This window comes from Salvelinus alpinus, chromosome 23 (assembly GCF_045679555.1).
Source record: "Salvelinus alpinus chromosome 23, SLU_Salpinus.1, whole genome shotgun sequence".
Classification (NCBI taxonomy): domain Eukaryota; kingdom Metazoa; phylum Chordata; class Actinopteri; order Salmoniformes; family Salmonidae; genus Salvelinus; species Salvelinus alpinus.
The window spans coordinates 45,843,748-45,859,077 of record NC_092108.1 but is presented as its reverse complement, the minus strand read 5'-3'; the positions used below and the strand labels follow the sequence as shown (position 1 = coordinate 45,859,077).

At 41.5% G+C, this 15,330-nt stretch overlaps 1 protein-coding gene across 1 annotated transcript in view; it reads left to right on the top strand.

Annotated features, from left to right (window-relative positions):
- The window catches only part of puf60a (poly-U binding splicing factor a), a 66,205-nt gene extending 51,684 nt beyond the window's left edge, over positions 1 to 14,521 (top strand). The window contains exons 9-11 of the mRNA XM_071362567.1: positions 1,249 to 1,363; positions 9,679 to 9,926; positions 13,801 to 14,521. Of these exons, the coding sequence (XP_071218668.1) occupies positions 1,249 to 1,363; positions 9,679 to 9,926; positions 13,801 to 14,100 (663 nt within the window). The 3' untranslated portion in view covers positions 14,101 to 14,521. The remainder of the gene's footprint in view (positions 1 to 1,248; positions 1,364 to 9,678; positions 9,927 to 13,800) is intronic.
- The last annotated feature ends 809 nt before the right edge of the window (positions 14,522 to 15,330 follow it).

Genomic DNA, 15,330 nt, shown 5'->3' with positions numbered 1-15,330 from the left:
ACACTATTTTCCACTGTTGGGGTCAGTTGCAAATTGAATTTACGTTGGCGCAAGAGATTCAATTTCAATTCAAGCTCTGTGATATATTCTTTGAATGATGTATTGTTTCATAAAGCCAGACTCAGTAAGTCCCAATTAATATTAGCTATGTCATTTGTGTATATGAAATATTAAACTGACAGGGTGACAGTTTTACCTTTTTGGAAACAAACACAGGCAAAACATAACTAGGGCCATGCATTTTAGGTACTTTTTGAGGCACTTTGGTTTTACTGGTATATCCAGCATTATCAACTTGTGTTGCTGCAGGTAGAAAATCTGAGGAAATTGTCTTTAATTGACACAAGCAGTCTCCAATCAATCAATGTCTGGTTGTGCATGTGTGTGTTCAGTGGGGGATTTGCCTAAATCAGGGGAGGCGTAGCTCTATGAATTGCACAAAACCTATTATTTGGCAGGGAATACTGTTCGTAGATCAGTGACTGCACCTCAATTAGCTCAAGCTGATCATCTCTAACGGAATAGTGACAAAGCAATGGACAGAAATGACAGTCTGTATTTATTGCTGTTGTAGTAAAGTGCCCTAGTAATTCCATCAAAATTTTCCAAATACTGAATCGATCCACAATATTTCACTTGGTTTGCAGCAGCATGAGCAAATGGCATGCCTGCCGGGGTAGTTCGGCAGTGACTCTGACCCCACGTAGCTCATTTGAATATCCAAGTGTATGTTCATCTTATTGGCTGAGCAGGCAAATCAGCAGTTTTTTCCCCCCCATTTTTTTCCTGTTATGCACCCAAACCAGGGCACAGAGAAAAACAGCTTTTTAACATCCTTATTTTAAAAAAAATTGGGAAGGACATCTATTTATTATATATTGTAATACATTTTAGGTCATATTTCTTTGAAATCTGGAACACTGGACAGATACTTTAAGGGCGCTGCATTTCCCCCTTCCTTTGGGAGCCCCAGATCCCGACACCTCACTTTTTTACGTGTGTCACTCTCATCCACTTCAATACATTATATTTCAAATGCAAGTATGCACGTGAATGTGCGCATGACTGACGTGATCCATATAAAATGCACTAATATGCTGGAGGAGAAAACAAAACACAATGCACACCTCGGTCTTCCAGGACAGACTATCCCGACTTTTTTTGTTTGTTGCCTTTCTCATTTTCTGTCCTTGTAGTCACTGGCACAGTCCAGGTGGTGTACCCTCATGTCTGGCTTTGTTCTTCCAGGAGACGGTTGGGTCATCGGTGCTGGGAGCGCTGGCTGGGCCCGCCCTCCTCTCGCAACAGTTGGGTGGCCTGCCCCAAGCCGTCATGGCAGCCCAGGCCCCGGGGATCATCACAGGTAAGCCAAGCACCTCAACCCCCCCGCCCCACACGCACACACACACACACACACACACGTTTGTTTAAAGAAAAGTGTATGCACATCCAACAAGTCTCCATGGTTGCAGGCTACCAACAATTCCAATTGGGGAAAAAGTATACTGTTTAAAAGCTCCTAAAAGTTTAATGGCAATGTTTCTACTACTAAGGACCTCGGCCATGCCTGCGCAGTTGGGAGGGGTTTGGAGTAGAGTCGTTAGTAAAGTATATACAGTCAACGCCATGTATTTGGACAGTAAAGCGGGAAAAAAAATATTTGTCTCTATACTCCAGCATTTTGGATTTGAGATCAAATGTTTGAGGCAACAGTACAGAATGTATTATTTATTTGAGGGTATTTCCATACTGTATCTGTTTAACCATTTAGAAATGAAAGCACTTTATGTATCTACTCGTGCTGAATGATTAGCCCGAAATTTCGGTTAGTTACGATTTTTTTAACTTAACTTATTTGAATTCCATTTAATTCGTTTTTTTTCTTCTGTGAGCTCAACACACCGTTTCTCCAGAGAGAAATCTAATCACAGAGTTTCTAAACCCAGAGACCCAACATCACGATACTTCTGGGAATGCTTCGCGAAGCAGACTCGACAGACCAGACAGGGGTTTGGGGTTTGGGAATTCAATGGGACAAAAGAAAAACTCTTTGTTGTTAATTTTCGCGAAATTTTAACGCACAACCTTGATTTGAGCCAATGTCTTAAGTAACTGAGCATGTTATTACGCCAACCTCGTGAAAGTGACACACTGACACGTTTTAGTTTTCGTCAAGAACAAGTTTATATCGAAGGAGTGCCTTTGATTTGACGGCCTGCACATGCGCAGTTCGGCGGGAGATGACCATTAAACCCGATGACTGCACATGAGCTTGTGTTTCTGCGCATGAGCTTAGCTAGCCGACGCTGCAATGACATCCCCTACAAGCGTGATCGGGGATTTCTATTGGAGAAGCAGTTTCTAGGCATCTTCGATTTAATCAAGCGTGAACTGTGGTAGGTTGTAGAAAGATGTGGTTTTCAACAGGCTAATCAATATTCATCATAGTTAAGTGTGGAAAACGGGGTAATTGACTACAATGACCAGAATCCATTGCACCTACAGCTGCCTGTTCTCATTGGTTTTTGCCCAGGCTTGCTTGGGGGGCCAGCAGACAGACATGGAAAGGAAGAGCGACAGAGAGCAGTTGCTTAGGTATCTCTAACCGAAATACATCTAATTGATTGATAGTTGTCTGTTTTGCCATGTACAAATGTGTTATTCAATGTGTTTCTATGGGCTACAGTGGTAAAGGCCAAATTCAATGTTTGCTCACATTTTTTATTTTATTTTGATATACACTACCGGTCAAAGGTTTTAGAACATCCTACTCATTCAAGGGTTTTTCTTTATTTTTAACCATTTTCTACATTGTAGAACAATAGTGAAGACATCAAAACTAAGAAATAGCACATATTGAATCATGTAGTGTTAAACAAATCAAAATATATTTTATAGTCTTCAAATAGCCACCCTTTGGCTTGATGACAGCTTTGCACACTCTTGGTATTCTCTCAACCAGCTTCACCTGGAACGCTTTTCCAACAGTCTTGAAGGAGTTCCCACATATGCTGAACACTTGTTGGCTGCTTTTCCTTCACTCTGCGGTCCGACTCATCCCAAACCATCTCAATTTGGTTGAGGTCGGGGGATTGTGGAGGCCAGGTCATCTGATGCAGCACTCCTTCACTCTCCTTCTTGGTCAAATAGCCCTTACACAGTCTGGAGGTGTGTTGGGTCATTGGCCTGTTGAAAAACAAATGATAGTCCCACTAAGCACAAACCAGATGGGATGGCGTGTCGCTGCAGAATGCTGTGGTATCCATGCTGGTTAAGTGTGCCTTGAATTCTAAATAAATCACCTACAGTGTCACCAGCAAAGCACCCCCACAACATCACACCTCCTCCTCCATGCTTTATGGTGGGAAACACACATGCGGAGATCATCCAGTCACACACACCACGTCTCACAATGCCACGGCGGTTGGAACCAAAAATCTAAAATTTGGACTCATCAGACCAAAGGACAGATTTCCACCGGTCTAATGTCCATTGCTCGTGTTTCTTGGCCCAAGAAAGTCTCTTCTTCTTATTGGTGTCCTTTAGTAGTGCTTTCTTTGCAGCAATTCAACAATGAAGGCCTGATTCACACAGTCTCCTCTGAACAGTTGATGTTGAGATGTGTCTGTTACTTGAACTCATTTATTTGGGCTGCAATTTCTAAGGCTGGTGACTCTAATGAACTTATCCTCTGCAGCAGAGGTAACTCTGGGTCTTCCATTCCTGTGGCTGTCCTCATGAGAGCCAGTTTTATCATAGCGCTTGACGGTTTTTGCGACTGCACTTGAAGAAACTTTCAAAGTTCTTGAAATTTTCCATATAGACTGACCTTCATGTAAGTAATGATGGTCTGTCGTTTCTCTTTGCTTATTTGAGCTGTTCTTGCCATAATTTGGACTTGGTCTTTTACCAAATAAGGCTATCTTCTGTATACCCCCCCTACCTTGTCACAACACAACTGATTGTCTCAAATGCATTATGAAGGAAAGAAATTCCACAAATTAACTTTTAAGAAGGCACACCTGTTAACTGAAATGCGTTCCAAGTGACTACCTCATGAAGCTGGTTGAGAGAATGCCAAGAGTGTGCAAAGCTGTCTACAAGCCAAAGGGTGGCTATTTGAAGAATTTCACATATAAAAAATATTTAGATGTTTTTAATACTTTTTTGGTTTCTACATGATTCCATATGTTTTATTTCATAGTTTTGATGTCTTCACTATTATTCTACAATGTAGAAAATAGTCAAAATAAAGAAAAACCCTTGAATGATTAGGTGTTCTAAAACTTTTGACCAGTAGTGTATGCCTCATTTAAATGATAGTTTATTAATAAGTGATACGCAGTAATAGGCAGTCTCTACCATCATAAGGGTTTTATTAATTAAATAATAGTCATCATCATACCAAAAACAAATATACAACACTAAAATATGTTATTTAAGTAATGTGAATACTTGTCTCATCGCTACAACTCGGGCTCGGAAGAGACGAAGGTCGAAAGCCATGCGTCCTCCGAAACACAACCCAACCAAGCCCCACTGCTTCTTAACACAGCGCGCATCCAACCCGGAAGCCAGCCGCACCAATGTGTCGGAGGAAACACCTTGCACCTGGCGACCTTGGTTAGCGTGCACTGCGCCCGGCCCGCCACAGGAGTCGCTGGTGCGCGATGAGACAAGGATATCCCTACCGGCCAAACCCTCCCTAACCCGGACGACGCTAGGCCAATTGTGCGTCGCCCCACAGACCTCCCAGTCGCGGCCGGCTGCGACAGAGCCTGGGCGCGAACCCAGAGTCTCTGGTGGCACAGCTAGCGCTGCGATGCAGTGCCTTAGACCACTGCGCCACCCGGGAGGCCCATAAATACAATTTTAATAATGATGAGTGAGAAAGTTTGACGCCCCTCTTATTGGTATTGGTGATTAATAAGGATTTATTCATGATTTTTCTTAATCTTGGCATCAGGATTAATTTCGAAGTGTTCAGAAACATATCACTTAGAAAGAAAATTGCTCCATTCACCATTCAGTTCCTAATGGACAAAGAATTTCCCAAAACACAACCAAAACTAACTGCAAATGCATCCAACAAGTTTGTGGAGTCACGTGCTATGAATATGAGACCAACTTTTAAACTTTTGAATACTTTAATACACAAATGAAATTACAGATAAATTAAGTGCATTAATTTCTAAATGGTAATGTATGTCTGAAAATACCCTCAAATCAAAGTTGACAGTCTGTACTGTCGTCTCATATGATACATTTGGTCTCAAATCCAAAATGCTGGAGTATAGAGCCAAATGAAAGGTGCAATATGCAGAAATAGCTCCGCCTTTTCCTGTTTGCAAAATTCAAATAGTTTTCCTAATTTCAGTTTATGTGGCAAAACAAGCAGTCATTGTGTAGAGAATCATTTTACTGGCCATGAAGAAGTTCTGTGGGGGTTCATTTGGGATTTAGCAAAAGATTAAGGGGATGTGGAAAGAGGAACTCTGACTTCCTGGTAACCTCGCCGATTTGAAAGGACATCATGGGGGGGTGGTAGAGGAATCTGATCGCTGCTGTAAACAGCCTGATTCTGTTTTACTGCTGTTATCACTCTGGCCTTTCTTCAACGGATGTCTGTTTGGAATATGCCAGAAAATGGCTGCTCCAAATAGAAACAGTGGCTGGGTTTAGGTCAAAAACCCTGTGGCCAAATATAGTGCTTTGAATATGCCGGGTATGCCCTCTGATTGGTGAAAGGTGATTCAATCACTGCCAATTTAGTTATGTATAATTCCCTCATAACAGACATAGGCTCAAACAGTTTCAATGAGGACGAATGCCAGGCTGATATGTGAAGTGAAATGGAATGATGAACGCCGCAATCGGGCTTGTTCCACCAGGCTAGCTTGTGTGGACTGAGTTGAAATGGGAAGATGGAAGATTGGACTGTAAGAAATTGAGTTGAGGAGCAGGTGCTGGTAATGGCAGCTTTCACACTCAGCCTTTTGTTTGGCCTTGAATCAGAAAGAAAATAAGTTACTTTTAAACACCCTCTTTGCACCACCATTGAACAATGTGCCTCTCATTGGCTGGCGAGGGAACTGTGTGCATTTATTAGCATGCCTTTCACTGCATGGGCTATCCAGAGTGAGACAGTGAGTTGGTGTGTATGAAAAGAGGCCAGATGCCCAGGTAAGTGCAGAATTGGACAGTTGTAGGGTCATTGGGAATGAATTGGATAAATACAAGTACTGGCAACAGACAAGCTGATGCAACATATATTATAAGATTTATGTTAGCTTTGTTATGTGGTCATTTAGAGGCCATTTCCCAAAACAACGCTGTAAACGCGCAATTTTGTAGCAGTCTTTTTAAGTCAAATAGAGGGGCTGTTCAGTTGACATATTTGGGACCAAATTACAATGAGAAGTAACGTGCAGTAATGTGTTTTGCCTATATTAACAACTACAGGTTGTTGACAAACTCCTATTAAAGATTGTATTTATTAGGGTTTTAACCATTCTCCCAAAATGACTATCAATTGGCATCTCAATGCCTTTCACTTTGAGTTCAGTAAGAAGAGAGAGACAGTTCTGTATAGAGCAGGGGTGTCAAACATATGGCCCTCACGCCAGATCTGGCCAGCGAGGGGTCCAATCCAGCCCGCGGGTTGGTTTGAGTTAAAAAGTATAGAAAAAATATATTTTAAGCGGGGGGAAACGAACTCAATATACTTTAAAATGACTAAAACCAAATCAAAACTGTGTAGAAATAATGGACCCATATTCGTACAGTTTCTTGACTGTCCAGCTCGCTAGAAGTGTCAGGGAGCATAGAAATTTAAAAAAATTATGGATAGAGGACAATTTTTTGTTCACTTTGTTGGCAAGGAAGTATAACCAATTTTCAGTGCAGCCCTCCGGACCTCGTTGAAGAACGAATGCGGCCCCCGGGGCAAAATGAGTTTGACACCGCTGGTGTAGCGTTACAGGGAGTCCTGAAAATAACTTAGTGACACCCTATAATGTTATACGGTGGAACCAAAACGAGATGAGGAATTAAACCGGTGCATATAGATATTTTTTTGTCTGAAGTGGAATTGCCTCTGTACTTTTTTCAGGCTGCTGTTGTCTCCTACAGTGTGTTAGTTGTACATAGCCTGTCGGAGGACCACTCCACTAATAGATTCTCTTTTATTGTCTCTTCTCTCCTTGTCTCTCTCTTTTTTCTCTCTCCTTTCTTCCCCTCCCTCTCTTGACTCCACAATCGCACCGACAGTGGCCACTTAATCCCTCCCCTTTGCTGCACACTGACCAACCAAGTGTGAAGAGGACTGTTTCTAGCCCCTCCCCTCATAAACATAGCCCCTCATTCCTATTGGCCAGTGAGTCTCAGATCCTGTGTGTTTTGTGGAGTTTACTTTTGGTATGCATCAACATGACCATTAAGAAGCTACAACCAGGGTGGTTAGAGGGTGGGGGGGATTAATTTGAATACATTCATTTTTCTATTGTAAGGAGTGTTTAGTTTGCATCCCGTGCCCCTCCTCCCTTTCCCCTTAAAGGGGCAGTCTGCAGTTGCTACATCCATTTTTGGATTGTGAATTAATGATGTACCCATTTGATTCTTGAAGAATATACATTGCATCAAGAAAGCATTCACACCCCTTGACTTTTGCCAGATTTTACTGTGTTACAGCCTGAATTTAAAATGGATTAAATATAGTTTTTTTTGCCACTGCCCTACACACAATATCCCATAATGTCAAAATGGAATTATGTTATACATTTTTTAATTTTTAATTAATTTTTTTACAAATGATTAAAAAGGAAAAGTTAAATGTCAAGAGTCAAAAAGTATTCAACCTTTTTGTTATGGCAAGCCTAAATAAGTTCAGGAGTAAACATTTGCTTAAGTTGCATGGACTAATAATGTTTCACATGATTTTTGAATGACTACCACATGTCTGTACCCCACACACAGTGTATCAATACAACCAGTCTCTACAAAAATACAGGTGTCCTTTCTAACTCAGTTGCCGGAATGGAAGGAAATCACTCAGGGATTTCACCATGTGGCCAATGTTGACTTTTAAACAGAGTTTAATGGCTGTGATAGGAGAAAACTGAGGATGGATCAACATTGTAGTTACTCCATAATACGAACCTAAATGACAGAGTGAAAGGTCAGAAGCCTTTACAGAATATAAAATATATATTTTTAAATGCAGTCTGTTTGCAACAAGGCACTAAAATAATACTGCAACGAAATGTGGTAAAGCAATTCAAATTTTTTCCTGGGTGCAATGTGTTATGTTTGGGGCAAATCCGATACAACACATTGCTGAGTACCACTCTCCATATTTTCAAGCATAGTGGTGGCTGCATCATGTTATGGATATGCTTGTGTAATCGTTAAGAACTGGGGAGTCTTTCATAATAAAAAAGATATGGAATGGAGCTTAGCACAGGCAAAATCCTAGAGGAAAACCTGGTTCAGTCAGCTTTCCACCAGACACCGAGATATGAATTCACCTTTCAGCATGAAAATAACCTAACCAAGAAGACAGTGAATGTTCCTTATTGGCCGAGTTACAGTTTTGACTTCAATCTATATGAAAAAATCTATGGCAAGACCTGAAAATGGTTGTCTAGCAATGATCAACAACCAATTTGATTGAAGGTTTTGAAAAGAACAATCTAGGTGTGCAAAGCTCTTAGAAACTTACCCAGAAAGACTCGCAGCTGTAATCGCTGCCAAAGGTGCTTCTACAAACTATTGAATCAGGGCTGTGAATACTTATGGAAATTAGAAATGTATGTATTTCATTTTCAATAAATTCTTAAAAACATTTGAACTTTGTCATTATGGGGTGTTGTTTGTAGATGGGGTGAGACACAAAAATCTATTTAATCCATTTTGAATTCATGCTGTAACACGACAAAATGTGGAATAAGTCAAGGGGTATGAATACTTTCTGAGGGCAATGTAACTTCAAGTTCAACTGATGTACTCCATCAGAACCCAAAATATACAAGCTTGTTTTACTCCAATGTTTGTAATCAAAGTCAATGTAAACAAACACTGTGGTTAAAACGATACATTTGATATCCTGGATGGTCAGTCTTTGCATCCATAGCTCTGCCTATCCATCTGAGAGTGGTTATATTTCTCCAGCCCCCTCCCTCAGCATTTTACCGAATCAGGGAGAGGAGGACGCTTGTTTATTGATTCAACTGCTGATTGCCGCTTTAACACTTACTTGACCAAGATTAATGGACTAGGAAATCCATATTTACCTGGAATAGATGGTAGAGCTTTAGAAGGGGGTTGGAAGGCTTTGCTATAGAGATTCTTTGCCATCTAACTTTTGCCAACCCCAAAACATCACGTGGAAATGTTCCTTATGCAACAGAACACACGTTGTCAGTCCAGTCACAGCCTGCTAGTGGTCACAACATTCCAATACCATGATTGCTAGCTCCAGTTCGATAGCACCCTTTTACTTGACAGTGAGCTGTCGTGTCACAATTAAACATTGCTAGACAGGAGCCAACCCAGCCAGTTATCTTGGGAGAAGCCCCTGAGGGGCCACTGGCTTAGGGCTTGGGGAGGCTCCTCTGTTGGCTGTCCAACCTTGGGGGGGTTTGACCTTTTTGTGCTGCCTCCTTCCGTTCTCTTTTACAGGGGTAACCCCAGTGCGGCCCGCTTTGCCTGTGCTACCTCAGGTGGGCCTGGTCAACCCAGTGCTGGCCTTGCCACCGGTGCTGGTCACCTCTCTGGTGGCGGCCCAGGAGGCCAAGAAGAAGGAAGTGGAGGAGGAGGCCTTGCAGGATGGGACGGGCCAGGAGCCGCTGAGTGAGCAGGAGCACATGAGCATCTCCGGGAGCAGCGCCAGACACATGGTCATGCAGAAGTTGCTCCGCAAACAAGAGGTCGGTTGAAATGTTCCTGTTTTTTTTTTCTTCTTCTTGAACACAGTGGATGAGTTAGCAGTGCTCCAGTCTAACCTTTTCCCCTTGTGGCACTAGCCCATATTTGTGACCGACTGGCTCAATTCGCTCTTATGTAGCAAAATTTGAAATTGTTTTATTTTGGATAAAAGTAGAGACTCAGAGCTACAAAATGGTACATCGTAGTTGAGGAACAATGGGAAAGTAATTCTGCTTTGAAAGTTGATTCATTTGTGACCTCACTTTAGTGAAAATGGCCCTTGAGTGTTTTGGTACCAACTGGAGAGCTAATCTTTGTCTACACCCAATAAAGCCCTTGAGTTGAATTGAATTGAGAGGGAAAGGGGGATACCTAGTCAGTTGTACAACTGAAATGTCTCTTCCGCATTTAACCCAACCCCCCTGAATCAGAGAGGTGCCTTAATCGACATACACATCTTTGGCCATGCCGATTAATCGGTCGACCTCTAGTATTCAGTAAATAAGTTGTTTCATCTTACATGTCCAAGCAGGAATGCATGATTCAATATATTTTAATGTGCAACCTAATCCAGTGATTGTCATGAATTTTGGGTATTGTTATATTTTACTGTCAAAATAGGGCTCCTGAATGTTATGGTATTTCTTTTTTCAATAGAGATGGAATTGCTTATATCTTTATGTGCGCTAACATCACATAGGCTAATTATACTGACCAAAAATATAAACACAACATGCAACAATGTCATTGATTTTACTAAGCTACAGTGCATATGCGGAAATCAGTTAATTGAAATAAAATGGCAGCCAAGCAGGAGTGGCTTCGGGACAAGTCTCTGAATGTCCTTGAGTGGCCCAGCCAGAGCCCGCACTTTAACCCGATCGAAAATCTCTGTCATTATGGGGTATTGTGTGTAGATTGATGAGGGAAAAAATATATTTAATAAATTTTAGAATAAGGCTGTAACGTAACAAAATGTGGAAAAAGTAAAGGTCTGAATACTTTCCGAATGTAAAATATAAACATAACCTACATAAAGCCAATAAATAAAAACATTGCAGCCTGCAGGTAGAAAATATCCTGTTAAAAATAAATATCCTATAATTTACATTGGCTACGTATGGCCTGTCTGCAAGGAACATGAAACATTATATCAACTGTTAACTTGGGTCCGGCCTGAAGCTAGCACTATCAAACTTGCAACATTTTCAAAAATATTCTGGGCCCTCAGTTTCCTACGCCAGTGAGCTCCGGACAGACAGACACAGCTGTAGGCTATTTGCACAAGGGATAAGAAGTAGTCCTATTTTATGACGTTTCCACCGGATCAGAGCATTACATTTTTTCTCCTTTCACGCCGAGTAATTATCGAAAGAGAGCTGGAAATATTTTTGAAATAGGCTACGTTAAGGAACTATTGTCATTCTCATTTTACTTGCTGTTTACTTGCTGTTTGAGGTGAAGAAAAAATTACTTTGAGAAGCTCCACAGTGGTGGTGAGCTAAGACTGAATACTCCACAGTGGTGGTGAGCTAAGACTGAATACTCCACAGTGGTGGTGAGCTAAGACTGAATACTCCACAGTGGTGGTGAGCTAAGACTGAATACTCCACAGTGGTGGTGAGTTCAGAAATATTATCAGATCTCCAAATGGGCACATTTATAGGCCTACATTTGCGCGCAGGCCAGGTAGCCTAGGCCTACTTCTATGCATAGTCAGATGCGCATCCTAACTCAACATTGACAGGAGAGCTACACACAAAAGACAATGAATAAATTGACAAAACGTGTTCCTCACAAGTGTAGCCTAGGTTGTGCGGTCCGCAAACAACTTGTCCACTCCGACAATGAGAACGGTAAAAGACTAATAATAATATATTGAATGCATTAACAGAAATTACCGTAACCAAACAAACATTGTAGATTAGACATTATCGGAATTAAAGGCAAATGTACTACTGGTGATGCTGGTGTGCCATCCCGGCGGCCTGCACAATGGATTAGTCCACTGAGACAGACATGATTTAGACAGGTGTCTTGTGTGCCATGAAAAATATACAGTACCAGTCAAAAGTTTGGACACACTTACTCATTCAAGGGTTTTTCTTTATTTTTACTATTTTCTACATTGTTGAATAATAGTGAAGACATCAGCACTATGAAATAACACATATGTTACCCAAGAAGTGTAAAACATAAAAATATATTTTAGGTTCTTCAGAGTAGCCACCCTTTGCCTTGATGACAGCTTTGCACACTCTTGGCATTCTCTCAACCAGCTTCATCTGGAATGCTTTTCCAACGGTCTTGGAGTTCCCAAGAAAAAGTTCCCTTTTCCTTCACTCTGCGGTCCAACTCATCCCAAACCATCTCAATTGGGTGATTGTGGAGGCCAGGTCATCTGATGCAGCACTCCATCACTCCCCTTCTTGGCCAAATAGTCCTTACACAGCCTGGAGGTGTGTTGGTTCATTATCCTGTTGAAAAATAAGTCCCACTAAGTGAAAACCAGATGGGATGGCGTATCGCTGCAGAATGCTGTGGTAGCCATGCTGGTTAAGTGTTCTTGAATTCTAAATAAATCACAGACAATGTCACCAACAAAGCACCATCACACCTCCTCCTCCTCCATGCTTCACAGTGGGAACCACACATGCGGAGATCATCCGTTCACCTACTCTGCGTCTCACAAAGGCACGGCTGTTGGAATCAAAAATCTCAAATTTGGACTCCAGACCAAAGGACAGATTTCCACCGGTCTAATGTCCATTGCTTGTGTTTCTTGGCCCAAGCACGTCTCTTCTTATTATTGGTGTCCTTTAGTAGTGGTTTCTTTGCAGCAATCAACCATGAATGCCTGATTCACTCAGTCTCCTCTGAACTGTTGATGTTGAGATGTGTCTGTTACTTTAACTCTGAAGCATTTATTTGGGCTGCAATCTGAGGTGCAGTTAACTGTAATGTACTTATCCTCTGCAGCAAAGGTAACTCTGGGTCTTCGTTTCCGGTGGCGGTTCTCATGAGAGCCAGTTTTATCATAGCGCTTGATGGTTTTTGCGACTGCACTTGAAGAAACTTTCAAAGTTCTTGAAATTTTCCGCATTGACTGACTTTCATGTCTTAAAATAATGATGGACTGTCATATCTCTTTGCTGAATTGAGCTGTTCTTGCCATAATTTGGACTTGGTCTTTTACTAAGTAGGGCTGTCTTCTGTAAACCACCCTTACCTTGTCACAACACAACTGATTGGCTCAAACGCATTGTGAAGGAAAGAAATTCGACAAATTAACTTTTAAGAAGGCACACCTGTTCATTGAATTGTATTCCAGGTGACTACCTTAGCTGGTTGCCAAGAGTGTGCAAAGCTGTCATCCGGGCAAAGGGTGGCTTTTTTCAAACTTTTTTCTGGTACTGTTTATATTTGCAACTGCTCAACCCCAAAAAATCTTGGTCGACCAAAAGCCTATCGGCAAAATATTTGACCAGTCTACTAAATGGGGTCAGCCCTACATGAGGATAATGCACTTTACTATTTCACCAAGTCACGGTTTTAGCCTCCCAAAGGTGATCAAGTAAAATGTGCAGCCGATGCTTCTTAAAACTTGAACTCGCACAGCCAAGTAAAAGGGTCGCAAAATGTTACTAAGTGGTCACAGTCTGGAGCCCTGGTTGGGGTTGTAATTGCGCAGTTCAGCCACAAGGGCTACAGTTGCATTCTCTGAAAAGTTTCCACAACATTAATAGTCGCAACGTGTGGGTAACTAACTGTACCGTCAGTGTTTTCTCTGATCAAGAAAGTAACTGGTAGCACACATATATTTGTGTTTTAATAATGCATTGTACAATAATAATGCTTTTCTTCCACTGTGCCCAGTCGACGGTGATGGTGCTGCGGAACATGGTAGGACCAGAGGACATCGACGATGACCTGGAGGGTGAGGTGACTGAGGAGTGCGGCAAGTTTGGCGCGGTCAATCGTGTCATCATCTACCAGGAAAAGCAGGGCGAGGAGGATGATGCAGAGGTAATTGTCAAGATCTTTGTGGAGTTCTCCATGGCGGCAGAGATGAACAAGGCCATCCAGGCACTCAATAATCGCTGGTTTGGAGGTCGCAAGGTCATTGCCGAGGTGTACGACCAGGAGCGCTTTGAGAACAGCGACTTATCTGCATAAGACGTTCTGACCTTTCTGAAAGATCTCTACTACTACGACCACAACCTCTGGTGTTTCTCTCTCCCTCACACACATACACACACACTTACACAGACAAGGCTGCCACGCACCACTGTAGGTGATGCTGGCCTCTTTTTAACCAGTTTTTTTTTTTTTTTTTCAATGTTGATATTAATATTATTAATGCTCCTGTTTGGGGACACCGACAAAGCAAGGAGACGCTCATGGATTTTTTTTAATTATTATTGTGGCCTACTGTGAAGGGCTGGATTTTTGTTTTTGTATTGTTTTCAGTTTCATTTCCCAGATTTTAGTTTTATTTCGGTTACACCTTTTTTGATTAAGTCAATTCTACAAAGGTTCTCTTGTTATATAGCTCTTGGTATTAATTGCCCAAAACAATAAATTCCTCATGAATAAAGTGGTTTGATATTTTGATTATTGATATTAATCCAGAAAGTAACTACAGGGAGCAGGGGCCGGTTAGTCTAGTTTGGTCAACAACAAAAAAAAGTTGGTTTTAAAATGCGAGGTCAGACATAGTTACGTCCGACTTTTTGATCAGAATTTACACCTGTTGCACCAAACAAAATAAGTCTACTCGTAGCTAAGTCCGGCATAAGCATTTCGCGTTCATGAGATTTGATGCTTCGTAATGATGGTTGCTAGGCAGCGCCCGTTACTAAGCAGTTGCCATCCTTGTGGAAGTACTAAACTTTGATGTCACTTTGTACATCTCTTCACAACGCCCACCACTATGCATACACGTTTTCTTAACGAACATTTGATGGATCCTAAAGAATTACTGTGGGAATAAATATTACTGAATGACAAAAAATATTTCAATAATAAGCTAATGCAATTGAAGGCATGTATCAAATGGTTGCTTAATGAAACGTACAGTAATCCATTCGTTATAATAATTGTAGCTAAAGCAATAGCCGTGTGTGGTCAACTAGATAATTTCAGCACCGCAAAATTGCTAATTAATAGACAGACACATATAGATATATAGATCGAGAGAGAGAGATCGATATAGACAGACACAGATAGCTAAATAGATCTAGCTAACGTTATCACCGCCAGAACACAGAGCCTTCTTGCTAGTGAAGCAGACAGGACAATTAAACCAAAATGCCCAGGGGTTGCTGTGTTCCATTCTACAGTAACACCAGCAGAACACACCAAGCCCAGCTAGAACATTTGGTTCCTTGGAAGCGTATGTATTTT